The 15,732-nt window shown below is 37.3% G+C and overlaps 3 protein-coding genes across 4 annotated transcripts; 2 read left to right on the top strand and 1 right to left on the bottom strand.

Annotated features, from left to right (window-relative positions):
* Window positions 1–1,713: 1,713 nt before the first annotated feature.
* LOC112288343 (uncharacterized) lies at window positions 1,714–4,993 on the top strand. Its single transcript, XM_090254102.1, has one exon. It carries the CDS (start codon window positions 3,884–3,886, stop codon window positions 4,619–4,621), a length of 738 nt encoding a protein of 245 aa, XP_090110228.1. The 5' UTR covers window positions 1,714–3,883; the 3' UTR covers window positions 4,622–4,993.
* A 3,171-nt stretch (window positions 4,994–8,164) lies between these two features.
* LOC112288311 (uncharacterized) lies at window positions 8,165–10,583 on the bottom strand. Of its 2 annotated transcripts, XM_024532398.3 has the most exons (5): window positions 10,050–10,187; window positions 9,441–9,886; window positions 9,009–9,045; window positions 8,695–8,778; window positions 8,165–8,469 (listed from the first exon to the last, which is right to left on the bottom strand). In XM_024532398.3, the coding sequence occupies exons 2-5, from the start codon at window positions 9,882–9,884 to the stop codon at window positions 8,417–8,419; spliced, it is 618 nt and encodes a 205-aa protein (XP_024388166.1). In that variant the 5' UTR covers window positions 9,885–9,886; window positions 10,050–10,187; the 3' UTR covers window positions 8,165–8,416. The 2 variants fall into 2 exon arrangements, with proteins under 2 accessions (XP_024388166.1, XP_024388165.1); XM_024532397.3 differs by having other exon boundaries at window positions 9,441–10,583.
* A 1,317-nt stretch (window positions 10,584–11,900) lies between these two features.
* On the top strand, window positions 11,901–13,325 carry LOC112288294 (uncharacterized). The gene is made up of 4 exons (XM_024532352.3): window positions 11,901–12,089; window positions 12,265–12,356; window positions 12,593–12,754; window positions 13,001–13,325. Exons 1-4 carry the CDS (start codon window positions 11,951–11,953, stop codon window positions 13,148–13,150), a joined length of 543 nt encoding a protein of 180 aa, XP_024388120.1. The 5' UTR covers window positions 11,901–11,950; the 3' UTR covers window positions 13,151–13,325.
* The last annotated feature ends 2,407 nt before the right edge of the window (window positions 13,326–15,732 follow it).

Below are 15,732 nucleotides of genomic sequence, written 5' to 3'. Positions count from 1 at the left end.
CAACACTTTATTAACAAAAATAACTTAATTTATTGCTTCAAAACAATGTTTTTATTGTGTGTAAATATGTATTACAAATACACATACACCTACCAACTAAATGAAGTGTTTTAGCATGTTGCATGTCATTTTAAAGTTTCAATCATATTTATTAAAAAATTGGTTAATTTGATAATTTTAAAGATAGTCCCTTTGGTTTATTAGCTCTAAACATTCAGATTTCAAATATTAGTTACATTTTATTTTAAAATAAATGGTAATCTAGTAACAGAGTTATAAAATTCAATTGAGTTATTAAAGCTGAAAAGTAAAAGTAACTCATCTATAAAAGTATTGGTTTGTATGAAAATCATTATCTAACTTTTATGAACCAACTTGTTTTTAAACAAAGATAAAAACTTATTTTATGTATATATATACTTAAATTACTTAACAACCTCGTATTTCTTGTATATTTATATATTTGCATGAATGTGAGCGTAGTTTAATATTTTTTCAACATTCATGTTGTAAAATCAAGTTAAATTCTACATGCAACAAATCATAATTAACCATACAATCATGCACACTTACAAATATGTATATATATATATATATATATATATCTCATAATATACAAATATATAGACTCTAAAATTTAAAATGACTCCACTAATTTGTTGGGTTACATTAATTATTATTTTGAGATTTATTTTAAAAAAAGTTAACTCTGAAGTAGAGATATAGATTTTCCTTTTTTGACAAAATTGGTATATTGTGCTACAAAAAATATCAAATTGTGGACAAATTAATGATTTAAAAAACAACAAAAGTGTCTAACTTCTAGAAGTGTTAAAAATTAATCAAATGTAATGATTGTCTTGACTTTGATTTGTCTTGACTTTGATTTAATGGTATACACAATCACTGTGCTCAACAACAATTTATTTTACTTTGATGAGTAAGTATATATATTCCACAATGTTGTACTTGCAAAAGTCTATCAGTCTTAATGTTTTGAGATAGTAATAATTGTATGACCCAAGAGCTCTTTCCTTGAATCTTCAAATGTTGTAACTCATGAATGTTGCAACATCAAATCATCATGGTTTTTTTTAAACAATTTTATTATGTACATTCATGTTATAACATATATATATATATATATAGATATTTATTAATTAGTGGAAATTTGTACCATTGGCCACAAAAAAAACACTGTACAACTAATCTTTTGTTTGAAGTTTCATATAATGTGAAACTCCATGTTGCATGTCATTCCATGTTGTGGTGCTTTCAAGCTCAATGCCTAGTGATCTTGCAATGCTATTCTTGGCAATCTACAACAACAACATATAGTTTTTAATCATAGATGGTTTTTGTCAATCAAAGATGGTTTTTGTCTTCTTTGGTTTATCTCCCTTAGCTGTTTTATGTAAAAGATACATACAATAAAACCATATAAGTAGCAAATTATTTTAGAACCTCTCCTTTTATAATCATGAAGAAACCACAATTATAAGTTCTCAAATTTACTTTAAAAAATATATACTTTTTCTTAAGAAACTCTACTAGGTACTATTTGTAGGCATCATAGTAAGAGAAAATGTCAAAAAATGTTATTCCAAGGAAGTGTCTAACAAGCAATTGAGAGTGAGTAGGAAAAGTTATTGTTAATGCCTTGTTTTGTAAGTGAATCGATTACTCCTCTAGAACCACTACATTATGGAACAACACCCAATTCATTCATTTGAGAAACATTATTGTCTTTACATGTTTTTACAAGAGGAAGTGGAGCCTTTGAATCACCCTTGTTTCCAACTCATCCTTTTTCTCTAAACATTGTAATTTCAATCAATCAATAAGATTTAAAGTTGTATTCTCTCACCTTGTCTCCTGATTACAAAGACTCATGAGATTATCTTTCTACTATTTTGTTTCCTTCATGCAGAAATTTTTCTCCTCTAGAACAAGGTTTAGGATTTTAGGGTTTTAAACCGATGTTTGCACTTCTTATCCTATGAGCTTCAAATCCGAAACTCTAATTTTGAAATCGCACTGGGTTTTGGAGTTCACGTCCACAGCGATGTCGATACGATTGAAATGGCTATGTCGACTAGAAACCCTAATTTTTTTCTCCGACTGGAACTGGACTCGGAATGCTTCGGCACTGTTCTACCTTGACCTCGAGCGCGTCATCCGCTTCGCATTTGGTTGGGTTCGAGCTCTTCGACAACAAACAAAACCCTAGTTGTGTGTCATCATTTTTGTGCGGGGGTCTGTTACAGAGAACACAAGCATGGTCGTCACTTGTAGTTCCTGGTGCGTAGCGTTAGGGTTTCATCTCCCTGCATCTCCTTACGCAGGACTTAATCTTTCACGTTGCTCCGTTGCACCAACTATTCATTGCACATCGTCGGACGCCGAACACCCGGGGTTCCTAACTCGGGGTTGTGAGCAGGTGTCGCTACTGACACTCCAACACTCTTGTAAATCTAGTTGCAATGCGAGATTCTTCAGCTGAGTGAGATCGGGAGAGAATTTAGGATTTAGCCGAATTCAGTTAGCTTTTCCTGAGACGCTGCTGTGCGATGAGGAGATTCGCCATGTCTTGTTTGTCAGAGATGTCGGAGCGTATGGTTGGGTTTCAGGAACGCCATGTTGTTGTCAGAGCATGTGGGTGTGAACACTCAACCTTGTCCGCTTTAGTTTTGAATGACCCACAAAATTATTGAACCGGGACAGAACAAACTACCGTCGAGGGTAACATTCCTAAACCCTGCTGCGTGGTTGCACGTATCTAGAGGCTGTCACCTGCAATCCTCTCCTTCCGTTGCCGAAGCTTTTCTAAGGCTGGCCCTCTATTGCTGCCATTTTACATTTTCGAGGCGAATCACTCCTGTTCTTTGTCGTCAGCGAACAGAAGAGTCGATAGTGAAGTGCAGTTACCGCAACAATCTCTTCGTTGGATGCAGTCTTCCCCAAGAGGACTGCAACAATTGCTGATATCCGATCGGGAAAATTTGATATCCGATCACTAGACTTCGATATTATGATGCTTTGATACATAACCGACACAGATCTCTTGCTGAGCTCAAAGTATCGTCACAAAAAGCGACGATTGCGTTTTCCATGCTGATATTAGCGTTCTAGATGCAATCTTGTTTCAAAATCATATCAGTTTCCTACAGCCTTTGGCAGATTCGATTTGGCTCCGATGAAAGGGATGCTAAATATAGAAAACGCTGTTTGTGAGCAGTGAACTGGTGAGAAACCGTTAACATGGTCCCAAGTTATGCAATCGATCATCGCAAGTTGTTGCAACCTTGCCTCAGTTTCCGAAGAATAAACCTGAGATTTCTCTCGGTCATTAGAGCATTAGAGCTTTCGATCGTTCAGTAGAGTGCGTGCAGCGCTACATGGATGCGACAATGTGAGAACGTCACAGTAGCCTCCACTTCCTCCACAACATCAGGTAATGTACCCATTCTTCTTACGTTTGTAAGACAAGTTACGCAGACCACACCGTTTCTCTGCACTGTTCTCTTCTGTAGCCTTGATGAGACGAAATGCCACTTTTAGTCGTGAGCGTGCGTTAGTTCGCGCATTCGGAACAGAGAGTTTAGTTTGCTTTCGTGTGTGTTGAGATGTTCCGACGAGAGAGGTTAGAGTGTCAGAACAAGTGCGAAGGGATCTGATTACTCCAGAATCCTGGACTTCCGTTTCTCCTCCATTGCTCGAAGATCCCACACAGGTTGGATTACTGGCGTTACCAACACAAATCTTGTCGTAATCCTGTAGAAACCATCAGGTCCGCCGAGCTTGGACTTCTCAAACGAAGACACCGTGAGGAGTTTTTTTTTTTTTTTTTTTTTTTTTTCTGTTTTTTTTTTGTAGTCACAATATGGAAGTATCCACTGGCAATGTTCTCGAAGAACAGGAGCTTAGCCCGCCGTGCCAGACATTGTTGAGCTTGGAAGAGCCGAAGCGACGCGCGAAACCTAGTGAAACCTCAATTGGCACGAGAGATGTTATAGTGTGGTGGGACATTGAGACCTGCTCTTTTTCTCCTCTCGAAGCTTCACCACCGAGCGGCGCAGCCGTCCAGGCACACAGATTATTACGAGAGCTCCAGAGTCACCTGAATTGCGACCAAATTCGCGTCACGGTGAACGTCTACGGAAACGGCGGGCCAGGCTCGAAGTCAGGGCTGGACACTCTCATCGCCAGCGGCATCATTTTACAGCACCGCATCTTGCCGTGCAAGCTCCCAGGATCGGAGACAGCAGTACTGAAGACCATGATCGTGGACATAGCTCTGTGGGCGATCAGCAACCCAGCACCCTCGAATGTTTTTCTAATCTCCGCCACCCGCGACACGACCTTCCGAGACCTCGTCAGCGGCTTACACTCCAAAGGCTACAACATCTTCCTGGCCACGAAATTCTTCTGGCAAGACGCGGCACCCGACGCAGCAGGGTGCGGCGGGGGGAGTGGCTTCAACCCCATGCCGCGCCACTGGAGTGTGTCCAAGCAGCTCTTTGTAGTGCGATCGGCGCCGTCGTCTCGCCTCGAATCTGCTGACACCCCTTCCCCGTCGAGTCTTCTCCCAGGCAATTTCCAGAATCTCCATGTCAGCTGAAACCGATCGCGAGGCTTCTGCAACAACGAAGACGGCGAAGGGGTTGTCTCGGCCTGCCGAGCTTCACTGCAACAACGCTGTCCTCGTCTTCTTCACAAAATTAGGGTTTAGTCGCAAAGAGCTGGAATCATCTATTGAATTAGGGTTTAGTTGTTAACTGCAGCCACTCAATCCTTACCTCTTTTTTTTTTTCTTTTTTTTTTTTTTCTCTTGTAGGTGTTTACTTCAGTACATGATTCTCAACAATTTTGGCAGCTGTTGTGAAACTTCCCTCTTTCTTCTTTTTTTCTTTTTTTTTTTTTTGACAGTAATTTCACATACCGAACTTATTATTTTTATAACCCAATATATCCTTAACTTCTACTGTGCAAATGTGTTTCTTAATTGAGTGCCACTGCTTGCCTCCTGCGCAATATCTTTGACATCAGATAACGATTTCTAGATTTCTTTGTCATTGGGTTTGATCCGATTACTTCCTTGCTGTTATTAATTGGTGCAGTGTTACATGGTATAATATATTTTGATTTTGTTAATTTTGTTTTTTTTGGTTTTTTTTTGGTTTTTTTTTGGTTTGTAGAAACAAGAGAAGCCTTGCAGGTGACATGATGTTGGCAATTTGTTATATGTTTTTGTTTCATTGTTCATATTGCCAACATTGATTGATTTATAATGTTATTTTGCTTTTCCAGATATAAATACTTAACAAATATTAGAAATTCAGTCCTTTACAGTACTAGTTCAATTATTAACATCACACCTTTTATAGTCTCTCTATATACTGAACACATAAAATAAAATAAAACAAAACTTGTAATAATAATGTACATTCTAACTTAGTCATCTATTTAGAATACTTTGGATATTAATGCTTATAATTGTTAAAAATATATATAACTCTCAGAACATGATAACAATCTTCTAGGATTGTATGCTTGGATTTGTAATGGCATATCAATTTGTATATTAAATCACAAGCAAGTGCAAAGACATTACTTGCTTGTGGTTTAATGTAAGAATAGAATTATAAACATTAAAAAAAGTTAGGGTTTAGGATGAGAGGGCATTGAATAATAGCATTTAATCACCAAACTTACACAACACAAGTTTGTAGGACAACAAATTCATTAGACATCTATATCAAAAGATCACATTAGAAAGAACAAATCCAAATTATGAAAGAGCTGAAGGATCTTAGAATGGTGATATTTTTATAAAAACAATTACAGAAAGATTATAAATTATACAAACAATTGGAGATCTAAACTCTTGTAAATTGATTTTGGGAGAAGGACTACTCAAACAATTTTTGACAACTTTGGAAGTTTATTGTTCCAAATCCTAAATACAATAATTAAAGTTGATACTAAAGTTGTGAAATAAGAAATATTGCAGTTAAAAAGAAATTATTCAATTACTAGTTTTGTGGACAAGGAACTTCTAAACATATTCCTAGTTGTTTTTATTTTATTTATTCAAAAATAAATAAAAATAATCCTTACAATTAGCAAAACAATTAATAAAAGATATTCCTACATTTAAAAGATGTACTTCTCAAGCAAGGAAGAAATTAGTACTATTTAATCTCAATGTAACCAATGTAGATAAATGTACAATAATACAAAAAAGAATCTATTTTTTTAGATGTATATGATGCTATAAAATATGCTAAATATTTTTAGCATATTACTTAGAAAGCTTGCTAATCAACTTTAATCTTTATTTAGAAAAGATAAAATGATTATAAACTATTAATACCACTATTTTATTTAGTAATTTTAAGAGAGATTGGAATTGCTCTTTGTAGATTATAAGTTCTATAAGTAATAGAATATACAATTTGATGTTTTACAATTTGGAAGGAGTAAGGCCATAAAAATACTTGAATATATTGGATAGAATTAAGGATTGTGATGTTTTAGCATTTACAAAAAATAATGATATATATTAAGTTGACAATGTTTCATATCCCACACTCTTCAACAAAGAGAGAGAGAGAAAGAGACAACAAGACTTTAGCTAAAGGAGAGAGAATCCATGCCCAAATATGTAGATCCTCACACACAAAGCTTCCAAACTCTTGCATCTTTACACGCCGTGTGCTTAGATTCTTCGCAAGGAGAAGGGTTGCATAAAAAACTATAGTTTGTTGATGTAACATTGAAATATTTTAAACACAATCATGTCCTTGAACCAACTCATAGACCTTGACAAAAATTGCCCTTGTATAATCCAAAATCGCTTTAAAGAATGTAAAAAGATTCTAAGTTGATTCCAAATCCACCAATGATTGGCAAACTTTACAAGGATGAAGTTGGTGGTTTAGTGTGATAGAGGAGGTGGTTTAACTTATTTTTACAAATGGTTTTGCTCAAGTCTATGCCTTAGTTCAAGGATCAAATACAAAAAATGCTTTGTTAATTTTTATCAATTAAACCACTGCAGCAATTCTATTTTTTTCTTTTTGAACGCATCAAAACCTTATTTTTCCATTATTATTATTATTATTATTTTCCAAAAAAAAAACTCCCTCAAATAGCTGAAAAAACTTAAGTTGACGGTTTAAGGTTTTCCAACGTTAGCACCATTCTCATTCAGTGTCGTCACCTTTGGAATCCATCACATCTGTTTGTGGGATCTGCGGTGGTGCCTGATGTGTGAACAACAATGACACAGACACAACTGTTGTCACCAAAAACAACCCAATTTTCTGAAGTTGTTGACGAGGAACGAGGGGATAGATTAGTGGACCCTTGAGCGATGAGAGTCGGAGGAACGTGGCCAGTTCCGTGGGCCGCCTTGTTTCTTCCGTTCCTCGAAGCACGGTGCGCACGCAACCAACGCTTCTCTCCTTAGCAGAAGAAGAAGAAGAAAAAAAAAAAACTGAAGTCCCCAACATATTTCCCTCCTTTTTTTCTGTTTCATTTACTATCATGGGGTGGACCCAGAATCGGTAAATCGAGAAAGATCTAGCAGAGAAGAATGAACGCAGAAAGACGACTCACCTTGGGACGTGCAGAATATGAATGCTGATGAATTCATATCTTGAATCCAACGAGGATACCTATCTTGGCGTCAATTCAAACGTGCTCTAAGATTATTCGCAACTTCACCTAATTTGAGAACCCTAACATCTTCCAAGAACTACGTGAAACGCTGTTGAAACAACTCACTCACTAAGTATGTATTGGAGGTAGCTTTTTATCCTGGCGTTTGCAGGAGAGGGGAAAAATGTGCATTTTACTGGGGGTCTGAGGCCAAGAATAAATCGTGGTCTTCGTATCCTACGTTCGAGAATCTGCACGAGCAGTTGTGTCGCGTTGCAGGCTTGGCTCCGTGTCAGTTTTACATAAGTTGCACAGGAAGTTTTGAGTCGGAAATCACATGTTCTCACCTTCTGCAATATAAAGCTAACGAGTCACCGTCCTTGGACATGGGAGCTGGTTTACTTAGACGAGTTGCTAGATAAGGACATTATGTGCTGTCGGCTTTGGTCTCAGAAACTAATTGAATTGAAGAAACCGCAATCTGCTGAATGCACCAGGCTGAACAAAAATTCAGTGATTAGGCGGGCGGAGTGGACGGCGGTTTATACCTCATGGTCCGTCATCCTCCTGCGCCTCTTCCCATGATTTGCAATTACTAGGACTCCGTTGTGTTCTCTGGTTGAAGCCCATTCAAATAATTCTGGTGGAACGGATAGAGATGAGTGGGAACTACAATACATTTGTCCGAACCTCAGCGTCTTCACCGACTCTAAAGAACTAGCTAAAAATGGACTCTACCTTGTACATATTATCACATGCGCCGTGAATACCCCGACCCTTTACATGTTTTGCAAAGAATTAGGCCTGCCAACCCCACACACACACCCATACATCACGTCAGTTAACTGCAATTGCTATGGATCAGCTTTGCAAACTGCTAGCCGACTAAACAAGGTTTGCATAAGCATTTTCCACAGAATGAAGCTAATGGGCCTTCTTAGGTGATTGAATCTTTCTAATGTGAAGACTCTTCCAGAACCTCGTGCAAAAATTTACATCAATGAGAGTTTTGACTGTGAAGAATTCAACCTGCTCCTTTGCAGACACGGCAATCCGTCAGCCCAGCCTCAGTCTTCATTTTCCCGTCAACGCAGAATACACATTTTGTTCCACCTGGGTCATAAAACCGCACCGAGTTTTAGAAGCGACGCATAAATTGCAATGACATTACCAACGTAAACAGACTCAAAACAAGAATACCCACTCTAGATTCACAATGCTATATCGATTAGGTCTACAGAAGGTTGGTCTACTTGCCAAGTTGGTTACAATTTTCGACAACATACTTTTGAAGTACAACATTGCTTTGTCAGACAAAATGTGAGGATAGAGACGAAGCTCACCATTCCCTGCACACTTCGCACACGTTTCGGGTTCACCCTGCATTGGATTGCCGTCACACAAGAACAATTATCAAACGAAATATCACACAAAGAAAATTCTTCTTTGACTAGCCAAATGATTTCTTCAACGCAGACTGTTGACTAACGAAAGAGTCTACCAACAAAGCATCCCCTCCACGAATTCAATTCACATAATCCCATCTGCAACCCCTTTCGCTCCTCCTTCGAGTAAGCCCTAATCGCCGCAGATTCATTGGAATTTGCTCAATTCCGACAAGTAATTACTCGCCGGCCATGGTGACATGAATTGAGAGCTACTTTCGAGCCCGTTAAAACGAGACGAAACCTTCCAATGCTCCACGAAATCGAACAACATTGATCATTCGAAGTGCGAAAAAGTTTCGAGGATGAAAAAGCCGGTGGGTGAATCACCTTGAGCCCGTAGTAGAGGGAAGCAGAAGTGGCAGCCAGAACACTCGCTCCAACGATCAAATTCTGCAAATTCTCGGGATCCATGTCTGCCAGCACCAGACGCACCGCGGGCTCAATCAGGCCCGCTCTGCACGCCAATTTCGATCCCCTCGTTCGACCCCCTCTCCGCCTCCACCTCAGGCCACACGAGGGTTCGCAAAACTCAGTTCCTTCGCACTCGAACCTCCGCCTCCCGACCCACTTCCATTGCAACAGCTCTTGCAGCAAAACCGGGGCCACTCTTCGACAACACGCCGACGCTAAAATACCCAACCAAATCTCACAATTCAGGTGTGTTTGGAGAGAAGAGGAAGTCCCACAGCTGGGTACGCGAGAACAAGCGGACGATCGACATCGGTGCAGCAACATAGGGCGCGAGACGGAGAGTGGGTAGCAGGACGCCATAGCTACAACCCACAAACTAAAATAAAATAAAATAAAATAAACCCAAAAAGACAACACCACCACTAACAACACCAACAACAACAACAAAACGCTTTCAGTGAACAGGACTAACAAACAACTTGCAAAACAATATCCGAGGGGTCGATTGGACTCGTCCCTAACGACCTTCGGAGGTTGCTGATGTGCAATTCAAAAGGCGGTGTGGATCAAACCACCATTATTCTCTAAACCTCGCTCTCTTTTTTCGCCCAGTTTCACTAACACCACTCCACTTCTACCACAATTGGACAAAACACTGACTGACTGTATCATGGCTTCGGACGTGGCTGCATTATAGAATGAATGGCTTCAACCCCGTGACCCGCATTCCTCGATGAATGTACTTTCAACCCCGTAAAGTGCAGATTTTTAAGCATCACGAAACTCTGATGCTTCTGCTCTCTCATGAAATTCAGTCTCGCCATGGAGCCATTCTGCTGCCGCTGCTGCTTCAGAGGAGCCGCCATTGACAAACAAACAAACAAACAATGGCTCTTGCCTCCATATCGATCGATCGATCGTTGTTGTTGATGTTGTTGGTGGTGGTGCAGATTCAGTTGTGGAGATACAATTCCTGGCCTGCAACAACAACGCATGCTTGCAATTGTGTGGCTAAACAAACAATCTTGTGCAGAGCAGCAAAAACAACAACAGTGGTGCTAATGCAGCTTTGCTTGCTGGGTTTGAAGCCTTCGTGAGAAGAAGAAGCTATTGTCTTTCCGAAGGAATTCAACCATGTGATGAAGAAGAAGAAGCAAAATGTGTGAAAGCAGATTGAAAGGGAGTTCATTCTCATTTTCATTGTTTTTGAGAAAGTTTTGTTGATTTGTGTTCATTAGGATGAAAATGGTTTTTTTTGTTCTGTTTTGTTGTGGATTGAAGTTGGGTTTTTTGAGCTTTGTAATGAGGTCTTGTTTGAAGTTTGGTTTTTGAGACGTTCGTTTGTGAATTTTATGTGAATTTTAGTGATTGATCTAGTTGAAGAGTGAAATAGGAGTGTAAGTGAATTTTGACCAATAAGAATTCTCTTATTTAATTTTAAAAATATTGGATAGATTATATATATATATATATATATATATTGTGTTTTATGCAAAGATTGACTTTTATTCTTCTTGTGTGTAGAGTATGTAAATATGATTTGAAATATATGTGCACAACAAGATTGTTTCATAAAGTTAGAAAGAATGCTAAGAATAATAATTATGCTATCAAAAAGAATATTGTGTGTACGATTCTAGTTTAATTTCTTTTTTCTTTTTTGCATGCATCAATTGTAAACCAACGAGACATATAAACATAAAGACTTTTATTTATTTCTTTATTTATTAGTGTTTTATATGACCAAAATGGACATACATCTAAAAATGCATTCTTTTCAAATATGCAACATAATTGAATATAATAAAAATACCGTTCATTAAAAATGTTAAAAATAATTATTAATGCTACAATTAAACATTTGAAATTAACATGCAACATCAATTCAATTTATTTATATATATATGTATTACATGTGTGCAAAGTTGGCAATCCATGCACGCCATTATCTTGATCAAACGATATAGTAGAACCCCCCAAAGAAATCCATAATATATCAATAAAACTTGGATGCTAATAAAGAAGCAATTTCTTAATCCACCAAATAGCTAATTTATTAATTAATTAGTTAGTTAACTAGGGCAAGTGTGAACACCATCTCGCACTCAATGAGCACAATCGGGAACTCGTCGTGGGGAACAAGGGAACAACAAACAACACCAAGCAAGGGAACAAGAGCAGGAGCGATGCAGGATTCCGCCACGGAACCGTCGTGGGCAGTCGAACTTCGGGAACACAAAGGGAACATCGTCTCGCACCCCAGGTGGATAAGGCCCCTAATTCCACGCCACCCCATGCCCGAGCCGGTAGAGCCTCCTCCTCGGCGAGGTAGAAACAGGATTTGTTGCGGACTCGAGGATTCGTTCCTCGCATTCTTCACCGATTGAATAGCTTGTTTATTGTTGTTGTTGTTGTTGTTGCGAGCTATGGCGTCAGCGGTGATGGCTGGAGCATCGGCGTCCATGGCGTCGTTGTCGCTGCGAAGCTCCCCATTCACGGAATTCAATGGCTTGGCTGCTGCCACCCCGTCTTCCCACGCTCCAATGCCGACGTCCACACGCCCAGGTGAGCTTCGTTTTGGCCATTAGAACTGGAATTTGAGGATAGGGTGGAGTTCGCGATTGAGTTGGTCGGATTTTCCATTGAACTGCATTGTGGGTTTTGGTCTTTCCGTGTGTTTGGCGTTGCTTTGTACCAATTATTTATATATTTTTGCCAAACTTTTATAATCCCCTTGCAGCTATCTTGCGGGAGTCGCTGACGATAGAGGCTCTGAAGGATCAAACTCGGAGGGAATCCTTGAAGTCTCGTCACAGGCGTTTGAGGAAGAAGGTGATTTCATGTCTATTGTGCAACTGTCAATTCTCTCTCTGGCGTAGTTTGCAAAATACTTTTGTGATTTTGAGTTCATGTGCCCCTGCTTCAATCACTCGAAATAGCAAGGAAGGTTGGCCCCATCTGTGATGAATTCAAACCCTTTCCGGATCCCTTTAACGAACAAGATTGGTTGGTTGGTTGTTGTTTTGTTTGTTTGTTTTTTTTTTTTTTTTTTTTTTTTTTTCGTGCAGCTGAGTGGTACCACTGAGAGGCCTCGATTGGCTGTTTTCCGCACCAACCAACATCTGTACGCCCAAGTCATTGACGACACTAAGCAGCACACTCTGGCCGCCGCATCTACTCTCACCAAGGAGATCCGTGAATCTATTGAAGATACAGCAGGCCCAACCATTGTAAGTATTTTTCCTTCTTTTGGGTTGGAGCGCTCGTTGGCTTGTCCTCTCAGCTTTAACATGATGTGTTTGCTTTGTATTAAAATACTCAATTGTCAGAATCATTTATGAAAGCACTCTTGCACATGGAGGTTATCTCCTTCGTTACCAAAACTGAAGAGATGGGAATTAGGGTTTGAATATATCATTTGGTGACTGAATTTCAGAGCAGTTGGATACGCCCTAACAGAGGTGTCATTCTTGTAGGAATCTGCTAAGAAAGTTGGGGAGGCTATCGGCAAGCTCTGTTTAGAGAAAGGGATTAGCAAGGTGGCCTTTGACAGGGGAGGCTTTGTTTACCACGGACGAATCAAGGCGTTGGCAGATGCTGCTCGTGAAGCTGGTCTAGACTTTTAGAGGTAGTCTAAATAGTTAGGAATCAATGTTTTTTTAAGTGAATTACGATTGTGTTTTTTTTTTTAAAGTTCAGATTCGCTGACTGGAAACGTAGGCATTGTTTTTCGACCGACGCAGAGCCTTTCTAAGTTGTATGCCAATTTATCTCATACACGGCTGATTAATTCTTCCTCTATTTGTGATGTTATCTCATTCGTATTATAGACCTGATGCTCGTGTTCAGTAGCCAATTGCTTGTATTCGCCCGTGTCTCTGTTCTGGTCTGATATCTAAATGCACATGTAAGGGCTTGAACTTCACAGATTAATGGAAAACCAGTCGGGGGAACTGGTAGTTATGGAAGTGTCATAAACAACTGAGTGAGGTCTGAGAGATTTCTTAACGTTTGGGATTTAAAAATGACAATGGGTTCAAGTAATTTACGAATGTATTGACATTCTCAAATCAATTCACACGATACCATTGTGCGAGTGCTGCTTAACAGATTGATAAGCTCTACCTTCACCGATACTTCACAAAATTGATGCGAGGCCGCTTTGAAATCTATGAGACCTAATCCATAGCATGCTTGTGTTTGGAGTGTTAGTCTGTAATGTTGGACTGTAGACCTCAAAATTAATTATATGAGACAACTTTGAACCTCTGAAAAAGAACTTGGTGGCAACCTTGAGTTGTGCTAATATATCACCCTCTTTGTAAGATGCGGTCTCAGTCTGGGTTTAAGATTAGCCTGTGCATACCTTTTAATTGTCACATATTTACACAAAAAGAAGTATTGTTGTGCCATACTGATTATCTGAATAGTGTTTCATGTTTGAGATGCTACTTTTTAGTGTTCTTTTCGTGAATTAGAAATTATTGTGTACCCAACAACAACCTTCAAGGAAGTTTGTGTCAAAAACACAACTTCCTTCAATGTGCAATATTCTCACTCACTAATAGCATGTAAATTCATTACTCAATTTCCAACACTAAAATTCAAATATAGGCCAAGGGATGTTTAAGGTGTTTAACCAATATCCTTACACACAAAAATAAGTGTGCATTCAAATGTATGTATGTATGTATGAAAGAATATATATATATTTTTTATGTATATATGTATTTTATTCCAAATGCATGTATGTATGTATGTATGTATGTATGTATGTATGTATATTTTTTCAAAAAAAAGGTTTAATGGTTTGTGAAGATATATATATATATATATATATATATATTTAAATGGCATCTCTTACCATCTAATTGTAACACAGAAAGTTATTAAAAAATAAATCACTCACAAATACTGATAAGTGACAATGTGTCAATAGTATATAGTTTAAATAGGATTGACAGCTACAAATATCAATAGATTATTTATTTATTTATTTATTAATGACAAAATCCCCGGATTTCATATTAACATGAATTTTAACAAATTATAAAAATAAATAAAAATGAAAATTTCATGACTATAAGCAACATATTGTTTAACTGTTTATTTACATACATGTGTGTGTACATTTAATCAACACACACAAAATAATAATAATATTAATCATCATAATAATTTTAAAAAAATGTATATCTATTTATAGAAAACAATCAAATTCTTGAAATTTATTGTTGCGAGTAATTTTACAAAGTGATGATATAGTCATATTTTCACAGAGTGTCATAGTCCATGTATAAGTAAATTATAATGAATCTCGTATTTGTTAATTAATTTGTATTTAAGGAACTGATGCCATAATCAAGATGCCTTATAACTCTTTTTTTGAAGGTGTGGAACATAGTAACACAACATATGGAAATTATTCTGGGATAACTTGATTGAATATGGTAGAATTATTTGTTTATTCATTTATTTATTTTTAAATCATTTGCATCAATATTAAAAAAAAAAAAAAAAAACAACCTAACAATTGTGCAACATCTTGAGGCTGTACAACAAACCACAAATGGTCAAAGGCATAATAAGAGTACAATTCGGAATACAAAATTAGATGGAGTAGCAAGGTCTTACAATTCAGCCTCTATTTGCATATAAATATAATAAATCAATGGGCAATCAATTAACTTAAGAATCTATGATGACTTTGTAATTGTATGTTTTAAGCACTTGGTTTAGTTCAAGGGACTATATATCTAGAAAGTTGTGTTCTCACTCTATTTAAATAATCCAAAGTAAATGATGAACTTTATTTTTAAGAAATGTAATAAATCTTACATGCTATACATATATAGTAACATAATATATATATATATATATATATATATTATGCAATGCTTGATAGTTAAAGCTATACAAATCACCAAAAATATTCTATTTGTTGCAAAAACTCTAACATAAAACAAAAAAAAAAAAAAAAAAAAAAATCTTAGATCTTTTAAAATATCAAATCATAATTTCAATATACATACATACACTTACACATATGATGACCATAAACAAAATGAAAAAAAAAAATGAATAAAAAAAAAAAAAAAAACACATAATTTCGATAATGCATCTAAAAACAAATTTGGTATGCATTATCAGTTTACCATTGTAATGGGTCATTGTGATAATTATTCATGATACTTTTTTCTTTTTTTTC

This window comes from Physcomitrium patens, chromosome 11 (genome assembly GCF_059467195.1).
Source record: "Physcomitrium patens ecotype Gransden chromosome 11, ASM5946719v1, whole genome shotgun sequence".
NCBI lineage: Eukaryota > Viridiplantae > Streptophyta > Bryopsida > Funariales > Funariaceae > Physcomitrium > Physcomitrium patens.
Note: the sequence above shows the minus strand (reverse complement) of the source record. Positions and strands in the feature narration are given on the sequence as shown.